Genomic DNA, 24,531 nt, shown 5'->3' with positions numbered 1-24,531 from the left:
CTGCAGTGCTTACAGAAAGTGAGTTTGTGTCCCTGTGCATGAGTTGCCAATGTAATTTATTCCAGCAACTTCCCTCCCCTCTCCCAGCAAAATAAGCAATACCATGCTCATGTCCCTGTGCATGAGCTCTCCTCGGTCTGCTGTTCAGAGTGCAGGAGACATTATTTATGTTCATTAGAGCTTGGGATGAATTGCCAATGCAGAAGAAGCAATGACTAATCTGTGTGGCTTTTCTTCTGCACTCATTGCTGGGTCATTGTGGGAGAGTCCTTGTGCTGGCATGATGTTGTGAGTTACTGCTGTCCCCCAGGTTTGGTTAGGACGGGTTGTACTCTGCAGCATTAGGGCAGTGGGCTGTCACTGCACCTCTGGTCCCTAAAGTCTCTGCCACCTTGCCATCTGGGATGTGAAGTTTTCAGGAGGAGACTCAAACACTCCCCAGCTCCTGCCTTCCGTGGCTCTTGCAACCTAGAAGTCTTTCCTAGCAGTCAGAATTTTTACTTTGTGTCCCATGTTTAAACCTAAAATCTGCAGAGCAACCCCCTTTGGCTTTCTGTGGTTTCTGAAGAGACCAGTATTGCTCTAGGGAGGTCAACTCCAAACACCACTTGCTAGGTGCTTGCTCCCAAGCAGCTTGTTCCCACTTTGACACTGATTGTGTTATACATGTTTAAGTCTCTTAATTTTAACTTGCAAGATGATTATGATGTCCTGGTCATTATAGTCCTTTCTTTGTGTTTTAGTGTATCTTTGCTTGAGGTTATTTTTCTTTTTGGTATTTAGGGTGCATTATTCTTCTCATGTGAGATTCTTTTTCTTTGCCATGGATGTTCTGCCCTCAAGGGACATGGACCCAGACTCAGCCTTAAACATTGTGCCAGCCTTCCCTTTGGAAATGGATGGCTCCTTCCCTATGCTTTTCAAACCCCCAAAAAATTGGTTGGATTTGGGAGACACAAGGGCACTCCCTGCCTCTTGGCCAAAAATATGGGAAAAGAATGGCAAACTTTACCCTCAGCCCACACTAGATTTGTGGGCTATATTCTTATGACATGAATGTGACCACAACCCCTAGGATTGATGTTTCCTAGCTGTTTCTCATCTTTCTTCTTTGTGCCTTGCCTTAGCTCTCAGTGTAGCTCATCAGATGCATTCAGCTCTACCTGTTGATTACAGAGCAGACTTGTAACAGAAGCCGGAGAGAAAAGAAGGAAAATAGACCTGTTAGGCATTTTTTCTTCATCATATTTCACTTTTTGGAGGTCTGAAAGCTCCAGGAGGAGCTAGGAGAGTTAGACAGACTGTGAAAGAGAGCAAAATCAAGAAGCCAAACTTATAATCCTACAGGGATGCTGTTCCTATAATGTGCATAAATACCTTTGTGCAGGTTGTTAGCTGCTGGGGCAGCACTTAGGCATGTGGGATAACCTGATTAGAGAATCAAAGAAAACCTGGTAGCTTCACAGGCCAAATCCTGCCTTACAGCAACCTGATGTCAAATGGGTGTGAATCAAGGAAGCTTTCCCTTTGGCATCATCTGGTAACACCTTGAAGGGAAGGGTCTGAGCCAGCCAGGGTTCTAGCAAGGAGGGAGGCTTAAGCAAATACACTCCCAGACAGGAGTGAGCTGGAGTCTGAAACTAATGACTTTGTTTTTCCTTACTGGTACAGACTTGGAAGGATGAAAAGAATAAATTTCTCAGGTCTGATTTTCAGGTCGTATAGAAGGCTTAATCAGGAGTTGGTTAATTCATAATGCTTGTCTTACGTAGCTGTGAGAATGTCAAACTGTGACCAAGCTGAGATTTGGGAGAAGATGTGTGTTTTCAGAAGGTATGATCCAGCAGGGTGATTGCCTGCTGTCCTGGTCACTGTAAAGTTTCCACCAAAATCAGTGTTAACATGGGGTGTCAGACAGGATGGTTGTACTGATCCCTTATGGGCTTAAACTCTGTGTGCCCGAAATGTGTGAGCAGGAGTTACATCTGGCCCGTGGTGAGAGCAGTTCCAGGCCATGCTGTTTGGTGCTGGACCCCTCTGCAGCTTGGATTGCTGCTGCAGGTGCCTGCTCTGGTCACTGTCCTGGGTGGGCTGCAGTAGCAGACCAGGGGAACTGCTGAACACATCAGTCCCCAGCATGGAAGTAAGCCACAGAATTCTTGGTCACGTTGTGGGGGATCAGTATTTATCAGAATTCAAAAATCAGGAAGGTTTATGGGAGAAGCATCCACTTGAGGCGAAGTATGGGGAAGCCAAGCTCTGACTCAGGAAGTGCCTAAACCAGTAATCATTGGAGACTGGAAGCAAATCCCAAGGAATTTCTGCTTTGCTTATCCTGTTCTCATACTTTGGCCTCTGTTGTTGGCAACTGTTGGAAATGAGGCAAGCAGTGACTTGGTGAGGCAAATGCTCCATACCTGCTTGTGTTCAGAAAATTTCATGGCAAATGCTTCACGAATGGCACAATCTTCCATCAGTATCTGCAGGTATCCTGCCTTCCCTCCTTGGCAGAAAAACATAGAGAACCACATGGATGTGGACTGAGATGATGTGATCTGCTTATGCAAAGCAAAATGGTAAATCTGCCAGGTTATTTCTCCATGGAGAAAATTATTGACCTTGCTTTTTCTGGCATACCAGCCACTGTTATAATGATGATGATGGTGACAGCAACCAGACAGAAAGGCCAGCAGTCATTCTTTCCTGCCCATTATTACAAGGTATAAAGCAAAATCCAGCCTGTATTTGATGCTAGTCTGGCTGTGCTCTCCTTACAAATGCATGAGGCAGTTCTCATACGGGTTGAAATTCAGGATTTTTCATATCGACCTTTCCAAAAACAATCCTTCAGATCCTCTGATAGGAACCCGTGTATTTCTATGTTTGTACCTTACCCGTGACGTGCAGCCCAGAGATAATGTCTGAGAGCAAATATGAGAGTGTAGAACCTTCTGAGTTCCTGGGTGATTCATCTCCTCACAATACATTTCAGTTGCACATGTAAGGAGTGGATCTTGCCCCTGAGAATACTGGCTCAAAGAAGCAATAACAATGCTGTCAGTCAAAACACGACTTTCTCTGGGAATTTTGTTGCATGAGGAAGCAGAACTTTAGCCTTCCTGTGTTTGTCAACAAGATCTACCTTTCAGCAGCTTTCTATATTTCTGTCCTGTTGGATTTTTTCCTTTATTTTCCCGCCCCCTTATTTCTGTCTATCTAAATAATAATCAGTAGTGTAATGATAGATTTTTCTACCTCACCCAAGATGCAAACACTGATTGATAACATTATTTGATAACTTCAGGTCCATCAAGCAAGAATAGTAGGTGAAGTTTGCTTTTCTAAAGTCCAGTGAAATTACCCGAATCAGATTTATTGTTTGCATCTATGTGGTTTGCACCATCCATTCATGGCATGTGTCTTTTAAAGTGCTTGTTTTGAAATGGTGAGTTACCCAGTTGGTGTCAGAAGGGCTGGTGTGGCTCACAGACAACCATCTGAAACAAAATTATCGTGGTGTTTCTATAATTAACTGCAAGGGTAAGTGAGGGTTGAAATGAGATGAATCATTCAATAGACCCCACTTGAAAAGTGGGAATTTTTTTGGCTCCAGCACTTTAGGAGCAGGCTAGTATGTAAAACCTGTGCAGCAAGGATCATGGCCTCAGAGCTGGCATTTCACAGTCATTATCTCAAACATTGTGGGCCAGAGATAAATGAAGCATTTAAGTCATCCTGAGCTCCTGTCCTTGTGGATGCTTTCCTTGCAACCACTGCTTTGTTCTCTGCCCAGACTTAGCAGTATTCTCTGTGGCGAGAGAGGAAGATCAAGATCTTTGTACAAGGCAGATAAAGATATTTTTATGGGATCTGCATTGGCAAAGTAATTAGGAGGTGTCTGTGTAGCCCCAGGAGTTTGCACTTCAGTTTAGCACTGCCCTCTCTGGAACTTGTCTCTAATGAACTCTGCTGCATAAGCTCGCTCTGACTGGGCAGTGCAGAAGCAAAAGCCCAGGAGTGTTGGCTGCACAACTCCTTCATGTGCTCCTGGCTACAGAAGCTGCTGTGTCTCAGATAACCCACCTGATGAGCCATCTCTGATCACTTGTCAGAGCTGCTGAGAGAAGGCTCTGGTTTGTGTTCTCACACTGTTCTAAAGGCTTGACCCAGGCCCTGTGCTCCCTGTGCATGTTATCGTACTCTTTGATAACTGTTGACTGTACTGCACTTTATCTAGGAGAAATGAAAAGAAGGTACCTAAAGCTTCCAAGCAGACCAGCAGCAGCCACCAGCCCAGCTGACCTTTGTAATGTCCTGCTGAGATGGTGCTCACATGTGTTGTGTATGTTTTCTTTGCAGAATACACTGGAGCAGTGCAGTGTCTGTGCAAAGCCCATCATGGAAAGGATCCTCCGAGCCACTGGGAAGGCCTACCATCCCCACTGCTTCACCTGTGTGATGTGCCATCGCAGCCTGGATGGGATCCCCTTCACTGTGGATGCTGGTGGCAACATCCACTGCATTGAGGATTTCCATAAGTAAGGCCTAAGCTGCTGTCACTGCTTCACTTGTTGTATTTGTCTTTTGCTGCTAAAAACTCTCCTTTTTCAGACTGAGCTTTCAGGAATTTCTGAACCCTATGCCACTTCCTCCCAAGGCTCTTAAATAGTAGGGAGAGCATTGCTCCAAGCAGCCATGGCATACAAGGTTAATTGGTTAGGGGATGATTCTGCTTGATCTCTGTTTTGCTTAGAGCTGAATTGAGGGATAACCTCTGTGTCCCTCTCTTTTAAGTGCTCTGCCTTCCTCTTGCCTTTTCACTGTGCATGGGCATGTTTCTCTTCACTGCCTCTACCTGCACTTTCACATCACCACCTCCCTGCCTCTTCCACTGAGCAATTAAGAGGTCCTGTCCTCCTGCACTCTGCAGGTGTTTGCTTACCTGCTAGAGGGATCTCAGTGGCCACAGGCTGCTCACAGCTCCTTTTGTTTCTAGTTGCTAATTAGCTTTTTAAAGCTACTAAAAATACAGCCCTGGTAATAATTTATAGTGAAACTGCTATTTAAAGTAAGTTGAAAGGTATAGCTGCAAGTAATTTCTGTCACTGACATACTACCACCCCCATCATCACTAATCCAGGGAAAGACAGGTAGATATAATCAGAGCACAAATGTTTGCCCTGTATGGAAAAGACAGATACATTACACCCCTCAATTAAAAGATGAAATCAATACTGACAAAGGTGAGTTTATATCTCAACCATTTACCTCTTAATTTCTAAGCGGGTAAACTTAATTAGAGCCTCATGACATCAGTGTGTGGGTCTGAAAGCTCAAAGAAGCTGACTGACTTGACAGAAAGGGAAGCAGCCACAATTAACTGGCATGTTAGAATCCAACAGGAGGATGTTCCCTGTAGCTCAGCTAGGCTGGGTTAATTGGCAGCTGCTGCATTGCTTTGCCTTTCTGTGCTGCCAGTTGTGTGTAAGGTAAAATGTGGTCTTGAGCACAGGCCCAACAGGAGTTTCATGCACCACTCAGTCACCTGAAGGACTTCCCTCACACGCCCTCAGCAATTTGGAGGGTGCCCCTTCCCAAAGCCCCACAGGCCAAGGGCTCACATGCTGTCAGGAGAAAGAGAGCTGATGTCCCACATTGAAGCCTTTTGGCAGTGACTGCACACAGACCTCGGGGCTCTGAGAGTAGAAAGTGGGAGGCTGTCAATGCAAGGAAGGACATAAAAATTGTTGAGTGAGGGATTGAGGGGAAGGTGATGGGAATAGCACAAGACCCAGTGTAACACTCAGAATGTCTTTGGCCAGCCACACATTTTGCAGTACTTCGGCCAACCCAGTTTTAATTGATTAGGGATGGCATGTCCTCCTGATCTGGAGGTTGAGTGTTCTACATCTACATCCTCTTGATAACAAAACTGTAGCTAATGCTCACACTGTTACTCAGCTACTACCTGAGCTCAGGCCCCACAGTAACAGATCTACATCCCCTAAAATCTGCAGGAATGATCTCAGGATCCTGGGAGATAATATTTGTCTCATAATGAATTACTCACAGTAGCCTGGGCAAAGAAATGTTGAAGTATTTTTTTATTACCACATTTGAGCTAAATGGCAAAAGGAAGGGCCTGCATGAAGCAGCACACAATTAATTGCCATCACAGCTCCAGTCATATCATGATCCATTTAAGTTATTTTTCAGAGCACTCATTATAGCCACTGTTTAATTCATTCTTTCATTAGATCACAGCTACACAGGCATCTTTCATCTGCTGCCAGTGAAATTAATATTTTTCTTTATTCCTAGTACAGATAGATTTTATTTTTCTTTTCTAAGATAGTTAATTCTGAGGTGGTTCATGTGACAGGCTGGGTGGCAGAGTCAGTCCTTACTAGGCATTTTAGAAGAGAAGGCCCTTTGATCTCCTTGTGTTCTGATGTTTGCCATAAGCTTTGCCCTCTGTCGCTCCACAGCCCCTGACCCTGGTTCTCATTACATGGCAGCAGATTCTGTGGGTGTAAATTTCCTTTTTTGCAGGCAGAATTTGCAGCCAGGAAACTGGTACCAGTAGGTTTTGAACTAAAATAGAGAACGACTCACCACAGGCTAAAGGTTCCCAAGCCTAGGAGCAGAGGTGGCCACTTCTCGTGGGACCTGAGGGGAGCAAAACTAGAGGGAATGCAGAACGTGGGTGAATTATCCAGAAGGGCATATGGTGAGCAATAGAAGGGAAGAAGAAAGGGCTGTGCTTCTCTTGATCCCTGAGCTGACCCTGATTCAAGTCAGTCTCTTCATGCAGCGAGTTATTGTCACTTTACAATTAGAAGTCAGACTGACTGGAAGAGAGAACATTGGGGTCTCTGCACCCAGACCTGTTCCCTTTCAAGCCTGGACAGCACCCTGTTGGATAACTGAGTAGGTTTTAGCTAGAAGATGCAGCAAGTCAGAATTGCCCTGATGCTTCTTGTCTGAGAGTGAGCACAGCCAGAAATGTGCTTCTGTGTGCATAAGTGGGTAAGATGGCTTGAAAGTTTAAAGTGGGTGACATAAATCTCAACAAATTAGTGTTAGTAAAAGGCAGTTCTTTTTACCATTTCTTTTCAGACTTTTAAACTATTTGTTCCAATCTCCAAATCTTAATAGTTTGATTTTTATTTTCAAGAGATGCTCTTGAAGCAGATTCTGGTCATCTTTCTAACCATGGGATTTGCATGGATTTTCTTAGAGGCTGAGGGTTGTGGCAGTGCATAGGTGCCACAATGGAGGGTCATTCAACAGGCACTTCAGTTGTTAATTAGGGCAGGCAAAATGCTCTGCTGCCTGTCAGAAGTTCTATAAGTCATCTCCTTATAAATGTTCTTTAATATCCTACATGCCTGAAATTGCCTTGTAAGACTAAAGTGCTCTTGCCTGTTTTTTTTCCAAGGAGGGATCTGTGCAGAGATCTCTCCAGCCTGTGTTGTGTATGCACATACGTGTGTGTGTTGGTACAAATTCACACATTTCTGGCTGGCTGGTCCAGTTAACAAAAACTTTTTCTCCATGTTTGAGATGACTGTGCCTGTCTGTTGCTCCCTCAGGAAGTTTGCCCCGAGGTGTTCTGTGTGTAAGGAGCCCATCATGCCAGCCCCGGGACAAGAGGAGACCGTGCGCATTGTTGCCCTGGATCGTGACTTCCATGTCCAGTGCTACCGGTGCGAGGTTGGTATTCCAGGCACAGCAGGGACAGAAAGCAAGGGTTGGCTTAACTTCATCACCACCTGACATTGCCCACACAACAGGCATACCCTGTTGTAACACTGGCTCTACAATCAAATTACTTCATTGACTTCAGCAAGCAAGGAATTTTTCCTCATTTATATCCACGCAAATGAGAGGAAAATCAGGTCCCTTGTTTATAACAGGTTCATTAGAAGAGCAAAAGAATGTGACTCAGGCAATTAGGTCTTAATATTGGAGAACTTAATAAATTATAGCCTGGACACAAACGTAGCTCATCTTTATGTTCTTAAAATGAAAGCTAATGCATGTTAGGATTTGAGCAAGATTGTACAGGAAATTCAGCATATGGCTCTGGGTTGAAGAATTTTAATGGACACATAAACATGATCATTCTTGTTTTGTGCAATGCTTTTTATGCTACTTTTCCTGTTCAGTTTCATAACACACTTCATGTAATTTTGATGGTAAGAGTCTGAAGACAGAGAATAAAAATCACCTTAAAGCAATTAGCATGTGGGAACAGCTGTGTTAGGGAACCTTCAAGAATTCTTCAGTGCTAGTGTTACTTGTTGGATAATACATCAGCCAGATGGCAGGGTAAGAAAATGAGACCAAATATATTTCTTATAGCAGTTGCAGGTTTTAATAACCTTAATTGGAAAGAAGGATGGACTAAGGTTTAAAGGTCTAGGCTGAAACTTGAGGCATCTGGTTCACTTCTCAATCTGACCTTGGCTTTCAGGGTACATACCAGCCCATTACTTAGGCCCATTATTTTTTAAGATGCTGGGCATTCTTACACTGAATTTTCTAGAGCCTAATTCATCATACAGCATGTCCCCATGCTGGTTGCTGAGATACCCAGGCTTTCACACACATGGATCCATCAGTAGTCTTGGGCCAAGCAATTGCTTGATCACAAAGTGTGGGATAATTCCCAACTTTCCTAGCAGCTTCCTTAAAGCTTATGGGCTGAGGTCTCTGGAGCAGGTTTGGGGGCCTTGGAGTGGGGTTTCCATGTTCCTGTCTGACATCCTCCTTTTTGCCACAACCTTTTTCGCCAATTGTAATACAAACACAGGTGACAGTTCTGGTAGGGGAGACAGGAAGGGACTTGGCTTAGCTGCCACTCCTGGAATGGAGGCTGTAACTTCATGGCATTAACTCTTCCAAAGGAGATTACCTATAGTCAGATATTGGTACTAAACTTTTTCCCAGTGATGCTTCTTTTTTATCCTTTTTTTGAATTAATAAATACGTGCTTTAGTTTGATGTTTCTCCAGTGCTAAAGACCTTTGCTTCCTCAGAAATGTGAAGGGAATAATCTCCTTTTATTTTCAATTGGATTAAATTCAGCAGGGAGCTTGGGAACCCATCTTCTCTGCAGCATTGTCTCTTATCAGAAAATGGCTTAATCGTAAAAGACATCACGTACCTCAGCTTCATGCTTTGCACTGACTCAGGCTGGATCCTGTTACAAGGTGGAGAGTGAGGAGACTTTCTTTGACTAATAGATTCTTTGCTTAATCTTGTTCTTTATTATTTACTTTGCTCTTCCTGTTCACTTATTTCCTAGGACTGTGGTGGCCTCCTGTCTGAAGGGGACAATCAGGGCTGTTACCCTCTGGATGGGCACATCCTCTGCAAGACCTGCAACTCTGCTCGGATCCAGGCTCTGACTGCCAAGGCCAGCACTGATCTCTGAGTATCAACTGTGACCCTCCCCAGGATGCCCATTGGGAGATATTGCACAAGCTTTGCATGATTTCTTTCCAACCTAGGGTCTGAATCTCTGTTATTGAAAAAAAAAAAAAAAAAAAAAAAAAAAAAGAAAAAAAAAGTAAAACTGGAAGGCCTTGGAGCAAGAGGGCAGTTTGAGAGGCCATGTTCAGACTACCCATGACAGGCACCTAATTTAGACACAACTGTCCAGGAGGGCAGTGAGTGAGTCAGAGCAGCTGCTCTGTCTGCAGCTGATGGAGTTATGGGTCACAGCACCTAAGTTATCTGCCTGTGTAAGGAGGTCTGAACATGGTCCTTACTATGCTTCTGTGTTTGATTCCTGTTTCTTAAGAAGTACATGAAGGTAGAGGGTGAAAGATGGCTGAGGTGGTTATTTCTCCCAAGTTATTTTGAGAACCTGAGCAGCTCTCATTGAAGTCATGGGACTTCAATGTCTGCTGATGACTTTAATAGGATCTGTGTCACCAACAGAAGTAGCTCCACTGTCCTAGAAGGTGTGAGAGCAGACCCAGCATTAACACAAACAGTGCAACTGCAGCTGTACTCAGCTGAGTGTAGGTGTGATCTTGTATCCTTGGGACACAGATTGGTCATTTCTTAGGCCCTTACTTGTCTCCATTCCCTTCCAGTTCAATAGTGTTTTTCTTTTACTCATGAAAGTCTACTTAGCTATCGCATAAATTTATTCAGTAGTGATGCTTCCAATTCACAATGTATGAGCAATCACAGAAGGATGTGAGCTTGCACACACTACACACACACTACACACTACACACACACAGCATGCTTTTGATTTTCCAGAGGCATAAGCCAGTCATGTCCCTTGAGAAGATATTTAAGGGATGTGGGGCTGGAAACACATTTCTGAAATCCCAGTGGTTAAAAAAATATAAAAATGACTACATAGAACTGCAGTGCAAAGCGATGCTCAAAAAAATCTTACACCACTCTCATACAGCCCATTCTAGTGAGACCACTGGCAGTGTTGGTCTCTGGGTAGACATTCAAGCAATAAAGTCTTTTTCCATCTCCTGTTATTGCAGTGGGAGGATTTTCCTTCAACAGTAACAAGGATTGAATCAGGCTTTGGGATGATACACATTTCTCTGATGTTAACACATGTGATTTGTGTTTTTCAATTTAAAGCATCAGGTCCTGTTTCAACAACAGCAAAAAAATCATCCTAAATACATGTTCGGTTTTCATCCTAAGAAAGCTAAAGAGGGTATTAAACCCTTCACTATGCCATTCCAGAAAGCAGGCAATTTTTTCCTCTTCCATTTTCATCCCAGCCACTTTTAACTTGCCTCTGTGAAATTCATGGCAGTAGAGTGCTGGGCCAGCAGCAGCATTTTCATCTTCAGTCCAGAATCAATATAATATCCCAAGGTAAATAAAACCTGGGCACAGATAATCCTTTTTTTTTCACATGATCATGGGTTTAGGGTTTCTTTGTTTTTTTTTAGTTTGGTTAATTAAAAACAAATCAAAAAATTAGAAATCCATGGCATTCTGAGCAGCTATAATAGTCTTGTTCATGAAACCCATAATAACTCGGGTGCAAATTACATAGTGAGGGAGTAATTTTCATATCACTGAATTGACATTAATATCTTATTTGCAGATGTAATCAAGGAAAACACCTTTCTTTGCACTTAAATTAAGAAGCAGAACTGAAACAGTTGCAGGCTGATTGACCATAAAAGTGACAAAATGTAACTTTTCAAGAGTAAGTTACAAGATCTTTTTTTCATGCATCCCACTGAAAAACAATAAGAATGTGGTGCTTTCCTCTTTGTATCAGGATTCTGTTATAGAGAATAATTATATCCACTAATGCTGAAAAGAAAAGTTAGATGAGCTGAACTGATAGGAAGCAAAGGAAAAATTGTGATGTGATACTGCAGCTCCTGCATATGGTGCATTTCTTTTCAGTTTAGCACTAACCTTTTGGAAGAGCACTGTGATATTCAGTAGCTTCAGCTGTCTGTGGTAAATTCAAATACAGAAATACCAGTCTGAAAGCTCCATTCCTTACATGGTTTATATGTTGGCAAACTTCACCAGTGTCAGGGAAGTTTCCCAAAATTCACAGCTTGAAATGAATCCTTCTTTGTAGAAGGGTGGCATCATTGAGCAGAAGTCTTCCTTCACCACCATAGGGGCTGTGCTGAAGCAGTTTGACTTTTTATACTGGATTTTTATACTGGATTTCTACCCTGGCCTGCAAGAATGTTACTGCCTCAGACATAAACAGAGTTTTTGGCCCCCTGGCTCTCACCAGGTTCTACCTGGGCTCCTGCTCCCTGAGCCATGGCATGTAAGGTCCTTCTGAGCTCGCTTCTTGACACACAGTCTGCACCACCACCAGTCCAAAAAACCTTGCAAATACTGAGCAAATCTAGTTTGAACTAACCCTACAAAAACAGGGGAGGTCAGTGCTGGGATAGAAGCACAGGTGATAAAGTGATGCATTTGGGTGCAGAATGAGCCATTCATCAGGCAGAAAACATAGCTCTGATCTTCCTTACTCTTGTGAGTGTTAAATCGAGTGGTTGATGAGACTCTCAAGCTGCTGTGCCTTCCAGCAGAATGTGGCCTAGACTAAGGACTCGAGTTCAGAGCCTTTGGGCTTTTTATGGCCCTGCCATAGGCTGGACTGGAGCGAGTCATATGGCTCCTTGTCTTCTGCCCTCTGCATGAGAGAGCTTCTTTGCAGTTTCCCAGAGACATTATGGGGATTAAAGTAGTCACAGACTAGCACAAACTAGTGATTTCTGGAGCTCTATTTTCTCTTTCCAGAAAAGTTTGCTGGTATGTAGGCCTGGGATTCCAGCCCATTGCAATGCACGCGGCCAGCCAGGAGATCCAGCTCTGAATCCTCTCTGTTATGAGAGTGCTGTGGTGAGTTGGGCTGGCATGCAGGGAGGTGAGAGCCAAACTTTTCAAGCATTAAGTACTTCATGGATGAAATATGATTGACAAAGATTGAACAGTGTTGATGTTTGAGGTGCTGTGGCTGGTTTCTAGACCTGACACATCTGTGCAAAGGTACTATGATGGGGTTTTTTTCATCCCTAGACACCAAAGCCATCTGCCCGTTGGAAGGAGGGAGTATCTAAAACCCTCTTCTTTATTCAGTGTGGTTTTGTTTTCCAAAATTGCTATAAATAATTTGAAAGATACTGTATCACAGAGGCTCTCATCACCCACATGTATATGGAAATCCCCCTGCTGATGCTTCAGGATTTAATAAGAAATGCTGGTGGGATTTATCTCAATTGCACTGCAATTAAGAACCACTGGGATATGGCTTCATCACAATATTTATCACATACTTATAATATATCATGTTTATCTGTTCCAAAGAAAGAGTTTTTGCCAAAGAAACATTGCTTTTCTCAAGTTGGACCTTCTTAGCCATGACAAAAATTCACATCATCTGTGGCTGTAGTAATGTCCAAACTGTTCCTTTCAGAAAGAATTGGAAGATCACCCCAACATTTCTGTTCAAGTCTGCAGTTTCTGCTTATGCTGCTTTGTCTTTGTCTAGCATTTGTTGGCAAGTCAGGCCTGATCCCATGATTTCTGTGGCCAGACAGGGCCCAGGATCAGGTTCTAATTTAGCAAAATATTTATGTCCCTGGGGTTTGTTTAAGTGCAGACTTAAAGCCATTGCGTGGTGTGACATAAGCCATTAATACCAGACTGGTTCTTTATTCCCTGATCATACAGGTTTGATCTGGGTAGGATGTGGGCACAGTTAAATTTCTATCAAATTACCCAGAAGACAGGAAATGGCTCCTGTATCACCCTTATGCCAACTGCAGGAGAACACCGCAGCTGATCAAATGTAACATTTGGATGACAGGAGGTTGAGTTGTTAAAAGATGAGTGCTTTGTGTTGGGTGGTTGTGGCACCTTCCATATGTCACAAGTAGCCCTACAGCCAGATTTACTGTATCTTTGAGCAATAGCTTTAAAACTCTCTACTTAAACTTTCTCCAGGAGATTGGGTTGCCTTGGTTACAGCCCAATCCTTAAGCACATCCCCAAGGCTAACACTAGTATTTTGTGAATGTGATGGTTTTATTGTCACTTATTTTGTTCATTGAACATTGCTTTTAAAACCAGAAATCCACACCAATTCTTTAGCCTATCAGATAACACACCTTTAATTTTGGTTTTGGGAGGGGTGTTAATATTTTAATTCTTAGATTTTTATCATGGCTGCAAAACACTTGAGTAATGACTTAATCATAGAGGTGTGGGAGTACCAAAGTGTTTGTCACTCTACATAATAGCGTTCATCCTGATAGCAGGAGTGAGGCTTTAACAAAACACAGGCCTTAAATTGACTTTCTGCCTATCAGCAAAATGTGCCTGAGAAGAATGAAAAAAAAGTGTCTTTAAAGAAATGGTGGTTATTAAAGAGAATATGCAACAAGTCTGAAATCTCTTTGGACCTGTTATGGCTGCTGCCTGGCTTAGGTTTGATAAATGCTGGTTCCTTTTGATTTTGGGAAAGTCTGGAAGGCAGAGGATAACAGGACCCAAGAGAAGGTTCTTGAGATAAATCCCATGTCAAGGATAAATGTTGGACACCTGGTGCTTGAGCTGAGTGGCTCAGAAAGGGTTTGAGTTGCTGACTGGTGTCTGATGGTGTCTGGTTCCTGCAGTGGGGTCACAGTGGTGATTTGCTGTTTGTTCAGCACCTGGGTGGACAACACCTCACACAGGTTCAGTGCTGCAAGCTGGGGCTCCTGGAGAGGGGTGCTGAACCATCCCACTGTGGTGAAATTCCCATGAGAAAACACCAGCGATGGTAACTGAGGGTTTGTTGTGGAAGGAGGGCAGGAACTGCTCCATAACCTAGAGGTTAGTAAAATACAGACCAAGAGAGCTGTGAGAACACTATTTCCAGTTAGAGCTGGTTGCAATTTTTACACTAAATTATGTGATAGCAGAAGGGCAATTTTTTTAATGAGAAGTTCTCTCTTTTTGCAATATTACCCACAGCATTTTTGGGGGTTGTTTTTTGCTGTTATGATTAAAATTATACTGAATTTTTATCTAAATAAATTTCAGAATTGTAAACAAATATTTTTATTTTTCAAAGACCCATGTCTTTTTTCACAGTTGTTTGTAGTTCTTTGGTTTCTTCTGCTGGTAAATTAAAGTTTCTGTTACAATTTTGAAAACATTTTGGATAAAAATTCTACTTAAAACCAAGCAAATGTTCTTGGGAAATGGTTCAGTATTGGACCTGGTGAAATAAAAAAAGCTTTGAAACTTTTTACGAGATTTTTTTCCCTATTTTTAACTAGTTTTGCTAATTTTGAAGTCACTGTTTCCTTTGTTAGAACAATCCAAGTAATGTGACTCTTAAAATAACAGTGTTACTTCTGCTGGATTCATTTTTCTTATCCGTCTTAAAGCCATGGAGTGGCTGGCTATAGGGACTGCCAGTGTCTTTCTCTGTGGCAGCTGCAATTTTCTTCTTTGTTTTTATCTTGGGGTCTTTTTCTGTTTGGCTTTTTCCCCTGAAATTACTGAAGAATATAGGCACATTACGGCAACTGCCATGAAAATCAAGAGATACTGATTGAATTTAATCTCCTTTCTGGGCTTGGGAATGGCATTTTTCCTTAAACATTTCTAGAAATATTACCTGTCTCCCTCAGCATTTCAAATTTGAAGTTGCAACAGTTGGTTGCCCAACTGGCATTTGGAGCCTGAGAGAGAACAGACTTTAGACATGTGAAATTATAACATTCATCCAGCATCTGAAAATCTAAGAGAAAAAGGACAGCCTCAGTAAGTTTCCTGGTGGACACTGAGGAACAGCTCTCACTTCAGCCTGGAAATTTTCTGCTGTGGTCTGAAAAAAGCTAAGTTGCACCCTTGCAGAGCAGTCTGGCATACACACACACATGTCAGGTGTTTGTGAGGCTATAACTGAGCAGAAATCCAGGCTGCAGCATTGACTGTTGCTACTTACACTGCACTGGGCTTCACTCCTGACTATGTGTCCCTGGTCCCTTTGGCTTCATGTAACGTGTGGAAGCACAGGGTTTATCACAGGTAGCTAGAGCTATCCAGTTAAAACTTTTTTCTTTTTTTTTTTTTTTTAATTTTGTTATTTGTCCAGTATTGTTATCCTACTTCGATGCTTTAGAAAATGAGGAAGGAAACAGAAGCCCCCGTGGTGGCATTACCTTTACATTTCCAGGGGTTAGAGTCCCTCCCCAGGAACATCACACTTGGGGTGCCTCTGCTTTCCTGCCTCTGCCTCCCCTTGTCCACAAGCCTCTCTCTTACCCACTTTTTCCATGTCCTCAATGTGCACTCATCTTTGCAGTAAAGATGGTTTCTTACTTACTTCACCGAGGTATTGTGAGTCTTAGCTAGTAGTTGGAAAAACTTGTTCAGATCTTTAATCAAGTAGTTTTGTGCGTCCTTAGTATCATTGGCCTGCCATATGGATATCAAAGAAAATTGTTATAATTATTGCTTTTAAAATGATTTTGAAATTGTGCCTTACTTTTTCAGTCATATTTAACCATGTAATTTAGAACCACATGATTGCAGGGATTTACCATGAAGAAATATGTTTGAAGGATAGTTTGTTTTTTAAATATTTTTTTTCTTCAAAAATGATTTTATTAGCTTTTCCTCTTTTATTTTTTTTTCTCCAGTTATATTCCTTTAATATGTTTGTGTAAAAGGGCAGCCAGAATTTGCATTCGTGAGAGACAGAAGATTTTATTTGGTCTTGTATGTAGAGCTTTCATTTTCTTTTATGTTCCTTCAGGAAAATTCCTCTCTCCCCAATTACTCATGAGATGCCTTTAAATGCAGGCTGACCAGTAAGGGTTTTTTGTTGCTGTTTAATTTAGTGTGTGGTTGCTTTGTGGTTGTGGTTTTTCTTTTAATTAACCAGATATAGGGTGCTGGGGAGGCATTGCACATTAATGCAGAACGTTAATGCTAATTTTCACAGAAAAGACAAAATTAGAGTCTTTCCCTGTCTCCAGTGCAGTTTTGTTACTGCTCTGTGTACAACACTAATATTAAGCCAGACTGTAAAGGCTAAATACTCAGAGTGACCTACTTCCATTCACCAGCAAGAATCCTTTGTCAGCTGACTCCTGTTTGTTTGTTCATTTTTAAATGTCGGATTACAGTACGAGCATCTACTAAAGATGAAAGAAAACAGTGTTTTCATGTGCAGGAAATTTGGGGTTGCAGCAACAGAACATTTTCTTTGTGAATTTGGATGTCATGGTGTTTTAAGCTCCTGCCTGGAGCCTAAATCAATTTGGCCTCTCATCCAGTTCATCTAACTGGTGCTCCTAAAAGGCTGCAGCCCTGCAAAAGCTCATGCAGCATTTTTGGCTGCCTTCCCTTGCTCCCATTTGGTACATATTTGCACAATTTAACTGAGCTTTTCTTTCTGCTGAAGGTCAGATGCAAGCGATACGAAACACTAAACTTTATAAACAAGCAAAACCATTTCAACCACAGCATTTTGGACTAGAATGGATTTTTAGGTGGCGCACTGTCTGCTGGCCTTTGGAGAGGGGATCCTGAGACTGCATTGGACTGGAACAAGAGGCAAAGCCACAAGCCTTGGTTTTTTTAATAAACTACTTACTGTAATCCAGCTACACAGTTTCAGCCTCACACTTCAGAAGAAGCTTCCAGTAGCTATGCACATACAGGCACTTTCTCTCTTGCAGAAAGTGAAACTTTTCCAACCAGAGTAAATTTAACCTATTGCATAAGATGCTGGAAGTTGGTTGTTTTTTTATTTTCCTTGGGAGTCTCACTGTAACCTCTGTGTGCAGAGGATGAATAGCTTTTCTTTTTCCCCCTCTTTATTTTTTTTTCTGACAAGATTAGATGCTGCATATTGATGAGCTAGCATTTCAAAGGTCCGTGGGGCTTTGGAACATATTAAGAATCTCTGAAGTTTAATATTCACCATGTTTTAAATATTCAGAAGGAAAAATCTGCATAAAATGGCTTTTGATAAATACATTCTAGGGATTCTTTCTTTCTCTCTTACACAAGCATTGTGGGGATTGTGGCTGTGCCAGTTTTGTTCCAAAGTCTTTTTTTTCAGCGTTTCAGGATCATTTTGATCCCATTTGTATGCCCAGTACCAGTCCTGAAGTCTGTTACGGTTTCTACTGGGACTGTACAGCAGGCAGGTGGATGTGACCAAGAAAAAGACTCAGCTGAGCATTGGAACTCATGAATACCTGCGTGGGGGCTCCTCCTGATGACAGCCAGGCACATCCAGCCCTTTTCTGTGCCTGCTTCTTGTGATAGGGTTGGGATCAGCCCAGTGGTTATGCCCGGATGAGACCTTTCTGCAAAGGTGCTCTATACCAGTGGGGTTTTGAGTTTGGGAAGGGCAATATTCTGGGTGCAGGAGCAAAGCAAAGTGTCATTTGATGCATCTCAGATCTCACAGGGCACTCTCCCCTTCCTTGGAAGTCTCTTTGGTGAGATTACCAGCAGTAAAAAAAGTGCCTTTAGGAGAAATCTGATTCAAGCTTTAGATGAGGAGGATGAGTTGCTGGCTGCAAAGGTGCAGCTGTTTTGCTGTATTATCAACACGTGTGCCATGGTACATGCCAGGGTGTTGCAGGACAGCACTTTGGTCCCTCTCACACCCAGCCTTGACTTTGTCACACCAGTCCCTGTTGAATCAGTGCCTGGTGTTTGTTCTCAGGACCGCTCTGGCTCAGGCCAAGGGCACCTCGTGCCTCTATGCAAAAGGTGGTGCTTTCAGGTTTTACCTTACAAATAATGCAGCCCTTTCAAACTCACCTTTCTTCTCTTATGTATTCTTGACAGAAGTAGGATTTTAAATATTTCATAGCATTCTTCTTTCTTCTTCCTTTTTGCCAGATGCCTTGAAAACATTGTCAGATTACGATCTGGGGGGGATCAGGATCAGTTTCCTTTCCTTCTTGAGTGCATGGTGTAGGTTTGCAATGAGGGTTTTGTCCTTTTTTTCTTTTTTTCTTGTTAGTCTTACAGAACAGATGCCTTCATTTTATGCAGAGAAAAGATTGTCTATGATCAGAGCTAATCCAGGATGGCAGGATTGGACCCCCACAGTGAAAGCTAGAAAAGTGATTGCAAAAGTATTCTGTTTCTCCTTTATTAATTGCACAGGAAGTTTCCACCAAAGGCTCATGTAGCCCAACTGGCCTATGTAATAAGTAGCAGGGCCTGTAATTACAGTCTGTCTTCTGATCCTATCTGTGCTCTGACTTTCTAGGCACTGCAGTTCTATTTACATCTGGCTCTCTGTCACCATTCTAAATTTTTGATTGGTCACTAAGGGAAGGAGAGCATGAGCTGTGAGCCCTGAGAGGTGCAGTGAGTATAAACGAGGGAGTCTCCTCCCTCTCAGGTATCCACCTGATTTGGGACACAGAGCACGAGGAACAGGAGGATTTCACCAGCCGTGCAGCAGAGGAAGTGGGCTACCTGCCAACTAGGTATCTTTCAAGACCTCAGAGTTCTTTATAGGACGGGAAATTTGAACCTTTTACAGGTCTTAACTAGTGTACTCTCCTGTGAGATAGTTCATCAGCATTTCTTTGCTCAGAGCTGTTCCTAAAGGATTTGACCTTTTTTCTCTGTAAGATTCAAGGTTTTATGGTTGCAAAGAGATCCTTCCCCATATGGCATGAAGAGGGAGATAGCTGTTGGTATCAAGCAGAAAGCTGTGTTACAAATCCTGGTATCAATGTGGAAAGCAAGAGTAACTTGAGTAGGAGGGGGAAGGCAGTGATTTACACATGGTTCAGTACCAGGTTCACCAGCTCTGAGCACCAGCCAGCACAGCCTCAAGCAGATGAGCTCCCTGGGGTGTCAGTTCTAAGACCTGCAAGAGAATAATGGGCTCCTTATGGGAATGTTTGGTGCTGGTCACTTTGCAGCAATCTCTCGTCTCTTTGGAAACATGCACTAAACTTTGGGTGAGGCTACAGAATGGTGCCCCCCAGACTTTTTCCTCAAGGCAGACTCCCAGTGTTATGTTTGATCGAGAGGAATGAAAGCCATTAGGCAAATACAGCACTCTGCAATAAAACCCATTAACAATCTACTGTGGATACTTTTAATGTCCATTAAACTGTTAAACAAATTGTCCCTTTTCTACAGCCTGCACTGTTATTTCATTATTTTTACCTGACTTCTGTTTAAAAAATACCCCTCAATTATTTTTTATTTTTTTGTAACTCTGCTTCTAAGAAAGTTGATGCTTTAAAGGGGAAAAAAAAAAACTTAGTTTCAAACATGGGTTTTTCAGGCTTCTAAATTAATAATTTCTACACCTGACCCAGTTCCTGCAGCTGCCAAAAAAGAAAAGAGAAAGCTATTTAAATTTCTCATAGAACCATTTATCTCTTAAAATATGCCAAGGCAATTTGAGGTGGGGGTGGAGACTCAGCTATTTATCTCAGCAGCTTGATTTTTCTCTTTATGTTTCTAACTGTCAGGGGGAAAAAACCGGTAGGAAGCTATTCTTGGGCTATTATTGATGTATTGTGTTGCCATTATGCAGGATGTCTGCTTTGCTATATACGGAAGGACATTAATAATAGCCATCTCCCCTGCCCCCACCCTCAGTTCCTCTTTGGGAAGATATGGTTTAACTGGAGCATCTGCTGTGTTCAAATTGCTGCTCCTTCCTCCCCTTCCCCCAGTTCATTCCCAAACTAGTTTTAGGAACCAGGGCTAAAGAAATAAGGAGACATTATTTTTGCCATTTTTCTTCCTACTTCTGTGGTTGCTCCAGGCAAATAATTTCCATGTCCTGTACCTGTCTGCCCTTTTCCTTCACATGTACTGCCCCTGCTTTCATTTTAAGTTCATCAATGCAAAGAAAAAAAACTCTTTCTTGCTCTCTTTTTCTCACAAAGGCTGGCTGGCAGAACAGGCTCAGCCACAGACCTCTGATTTGTTATTACCCAGCATTTCATAGCCACAAACATCAGTTTCATTATTTCCAATTAGCAGGAAAATGTATTCCCGTTCCCATCCCTCCTACCCCAGGTTTAAAACATTGTTAGGAGACTTTAAAGGGTCCGTCTACTTGTTTAAAGACTTGGATGCTTGTTTTATTTTTGGAAGCAGAGTGTACAGTGAACAGGAATAGTTTGATGTTTAAAAAATAGCCCCAGTTCAGCATTCCCCTGAAGTGCGGGAAGTCCTGTCTCCACAGGGCTGTGCCAGCAGCGTGACAGCCCAGAGAGCAAAGCCAGCTTGAAAAGGAAAAAGAACTGGCCTGCCCCACTTCATCTGTGAGAAGAGAGAGGTGAAAATAATAACGTGGCAAGAAAATAAAGGGCAGAATTGCTCTGATTTTTTATTTTAATGGCTGTTCCTGTGTCTCCCGCTGATTTTGTTCCATAGTAGCTTTGCTTATTCAGCATTTTTGGTAATCCGGACCATGTGTTTTTTCAAGGTATCATTATTTTTACTTTTCATTTGTTGAGCTGTAGTCTTGCCCTGGTCCCCATAGGATATGGAGCCACTTTGGCTTGGGCACTGAATGAAAACAGTAGCTCTGTCTAGGAGTGCTTACCTAGAATTTGGAACCAGCAAATGCAATGAGAATATTTTCCAGTCTGATATAGAGAAGTTTTCAAAATAGGAATTCTACATGGCAGGAATGCTTTCACTGGGAGAAATGCTTAGATTTCAAAATGAAAGGGAGATGGCCATTCAGTGTAGTTTCTCATTGCTTTTATAATCTTCCTTGGTGGCATACAAGGAGAAAAATGACACCCTCTGTTCCCTAAACTAAGCCAGAACCCAGCATCTCCTCTGCAAACATTTGCTCCAGCTCCAGCTTTCCACAGCGCTGCAGCATGGGAGTGAGGAAGGCCTGCTAAGGGAGCAAGGTCAGCCTCATCCTCTCCACAGCCAGCACTGCTCCCCATGGTGAGTCCGTCCAGCCTGGGGCCTGATCCTGCCTTCCCAGTGAGAGTGTTTTGCCAGAATCAGCTGTTTTCTCTTTGCCATTAGCTATGGGATTGTGTGCAATGATGAGGATTTGCAGGGAGGGAGGAGAAGATCCTGTTCCAATTAGGCTGCCTTTGTGCTAATGTTTCATTCAGGGCTGCATGAGATAAGAGCAGTTTGCACTGAAATGCACAGCCGGAGGTTGTAGTTTGAGTTTCAACTGTGTTGAGATGGTACCCATTGAAAATCCAAACTAGAGCTCTTTTTTGCATCTGCCAGTGCTTTCCTGACAGCTCTGTGTGGGCTGGAAACCCATTTCAGTTTTGCAAATGGACATTCTGTGCCTTGTCCCCCAAGTCTGATCTAGTTCTTTGCTTTATCCACCTAAAAAGGAATATTTCTAATGTGCCTAAGTAGCTAAGCTCCTGACAGGCATCTCAACAGAACAACCAGCAAGGTGACAAGTAGGCTACTTACAGAGCTACCTTTCTAAAAAGTAAAGTATTCCACTTTCTTCACTGTGTGCCTTTTCAGAGACCTGCTGTGCTCCTTTATGGGCAGCAGAGAGATGAGAACTAGGAGGGTGATGGAGAAGAGAAGCAAGAGGCTAATGCTGAGCATCTGTTCTCCATGGTGATAAGCAAAGCAATGGCTTATCCCATTAATGTGCAGCTTGTCTTGCTTTGTACACCCTGTTGTCTGGTGGGCAACTGCTCTGTAGCAGAGGTGCTTGGGTATATCTCCTCAAACATCTCTTCCTGATCAGAACTCCAGGGTCATTCATATTTGAAGAATTTATTCCCTTAATAATGTCTCTTATAAAATCTACATCGTTCATTTTTTATATAATGCTAGAAGAGAGAAAATCTGAAGGTGAACCAAAGTTTGATTGGTGCTACTGTATTAAAAAGGCTGGTATGCTCTCATTTTCAATCCTCAAAATAATGTTTTAGCAAAATTTTCCCTGCTGTGATCAGACAGGAAATGCCGGGTGTATTGGAAATGCAGTGAAGGGAAAGATTTGATGTTTTGATGCTCTGAACTGCATCACTGTGACCTGCTCTACTGTCTCTTTGGAAAGTGAGAACTGAGTATTGGTAGAGGTATGGGCAAAGCCAAGTAATGCCTGGACTTTTCTCTCATAGTCTTGCTAGAAAGGATCTGTCTTGGTGGGACATCAGCTTCCTTAGTGGGCCTGTACTTTTCCATGCCACAGCTTGTGTTTTAGACAGTCAGAGAGCCTGGAAAGCAGCCTCCAGTGCCTTCCCTCTAGTTAGTCAAATGAGAGGCCCTGAGTACTAATTCTGCATTTATTGAAGTCTTTTTCCAGAAGAGAACAAACAGCAAAGGTTTGTCATGTTTCAGAGCTCAGTCTCTCACCCTGGCTTTACCTGTGGGCAGCTACAAGGGGGTCTGAACCACACATAGGTCATTCCAGAAGGATTCCTCTTGGCTACATGGAGAACCCCCTAAAGGCTGGGAGAATGATTCAGGCCTTTCAGACTGCAAGGAGGAAGTGTCCCCAGGAATGTATTTGCCTATGTAGCTGCTATGCCTTGGCCTGTCCCTGCCAGTTGCAGACCTGTGTGCTCTGAGGGCTCACCAGGGGTGATCTGTACTGGATGTGCAGTAGCTCACAGTGGTTTCAGGTGGTGCTTCAGCTTCAGGGTGGTTGTTGGTTTAGCCCATGAGATGGAGAAGGTTCTGTGTTGTTGCCTTTGTTGCAGTTGGGAGGCAGGGTGACTGGCCACTCTCCTCCTTGTCCAGTGCCAGCAGACAGGCTCTCAGTGGTGTGGGCAGCATCTTCCTTTTAAATGTGAATCACTAGCCTAGGGATCTGGGCAAGGGGAGGCACAAGGAAGCACTTCCTATATGAGGAATGCTTCCACTGCACACTCTGTGCCCTCGGATCCTAATGAAGTAACCTTACTTGAGCTTTTAGGAGTGGTCTCCTGTCTGTCAGAGCTTGGGGGTACCAGAGTTTTACACCTTGCTGAGCAAAAGCATTACCCAAGTCTGTGGGGGGCCTAATCCTGCTGCCATTGGAATTTTCCCGATTCCTGTGACTTGCTGAGTGCACCTCCTGTGAGCTGCTGAGTAGCCTCCCTTGTCACTGAACCCATCAGGCCACTTGTCTCCCTCACTGACTACTTCCACAGGGCTTTGAGGGCACTCAGGAAATGCAATCAGCACCTTACAGGATCGATCTGCTAAGCAATAAATGAAGTTTTTTCTCTGGTAACTTGTGTGCATGAATTGAAAAATCATTTATTCCAATTTGTTCTGAGGACAGATGCAGCATATACACATTTTCTATATTTATAAATATATATAGATATATATATTTTGTTCTCAGCTAGTTACCTCTTCTAAACTGCAATTTTCAGAGCAACCGGCATATATTTTTTATTCAACACGTAAAATGACTTTTTACAGTAAGAGAATGAAAGCTGTTTTAAGCATGTGTTTTCTGTATTTTTATTATGCATTATCCAATTATATTGAGATGTATTTTCCTCTTTGCTCTGCTCTTTCAGTTGTTATCCTTTCTATCAGTTATGCTTTTCAAATGTTTTGTAAGGGAAAATAAATATGCAAAATCGCCAGATGCCTTTTTTCTTTGCAGAAGAAGTATCACAAATGCTTTTTTATTACATTTTACCAATCCAATAAACTTCTTATAAATTTCATTTTTGTTTGCTAGCGTGTGAAATTATTTTTTCAAGTTGAATGGTATTTACTTCTTCAAGCCTCCACCTGCAATTATGCTTCATATCCTTCACCTTTTTCTCTTTTAGGTTCAAAATTTCATTGTGTGGCTCCTCAGCATACCTAATTGAAGAGTCTGTTTTACTGTTGAGTGAAGTAAGGATACAAAAGTGTCCCGAGAGGCTCACCCCTGTCATACTGACCATGTCTTGATGAATTTTGCACTGTTCCTAAAACTGTATGCCTTTGCAGTAGAGAGCACTCCATTCCTAACCCATGCAGTAATCTGCAGAGTTGGGTTGTATGGGAAGATGTCCACAAATGTTCTCAAATTTGTGTTCTGATGGG

At 42.6% G+C, this 24,531-nt stretch overlaps 1 protein-coding gene across 3 annotated transcripts in view; it reads left to right on the top strand.

Moving 5' to 3' along the window:
* The window catches only part of LPP (LIM domain containing preferred translocation partner in lipoma), a 332,580-nt gene extending 308,416 nt beyond the window's left edge, over window positions 1-24,164 (top strand). For all 3 annotated transcript variants that reach the window (XM_071437786.1, XM_071437787.1, XM_071437788.1), the window contains 3 exons: window positions 4,360-4,538; window positions 7,596-7,716; window positions 9,314-24,164. In XM_071437786.1, coding sequence (XP_071293887.1) covers window positions 4,360-4,538; window positions 7,596-7,716; window positions 9,314-9,442 — 429 coding nt within the window. In that variant the 3' untranslated portion in view covers window positions 9,443-24,164. The remainder of the gene's footprint in view (window positions 1-4,359; window positions 4,539-7,595; window positions 7,717-9,313) is intronic.
* The last annotated feature ends 367 nt before the right edge of the window (window positions 24,165-24,531 follow it).

The sequence above is a fragment of the Agelaius tricolor genome, unplaced genomic scaffold (assembly GCF_023055355.1).
Source record: "Agelaius tricolor isolate 1412-34295 unplaced genomic scaffold, bAgeTri1.0.p SCAF_12, whole genome shotgun sequence".
In the NCBI taxonomy this organism is placed as follows: domain Eukaryota; kingdom Metazoa; phylum Chordata; class Aves; order Passeriformes; family Icteridae; genus Agelaius; species Agelaius tricolor.
The sequence above is the reverse complement of the archived record's forward strand: the minus strand, read 5'-3'. Positions and strand labels throughout refer to the sequence as shown.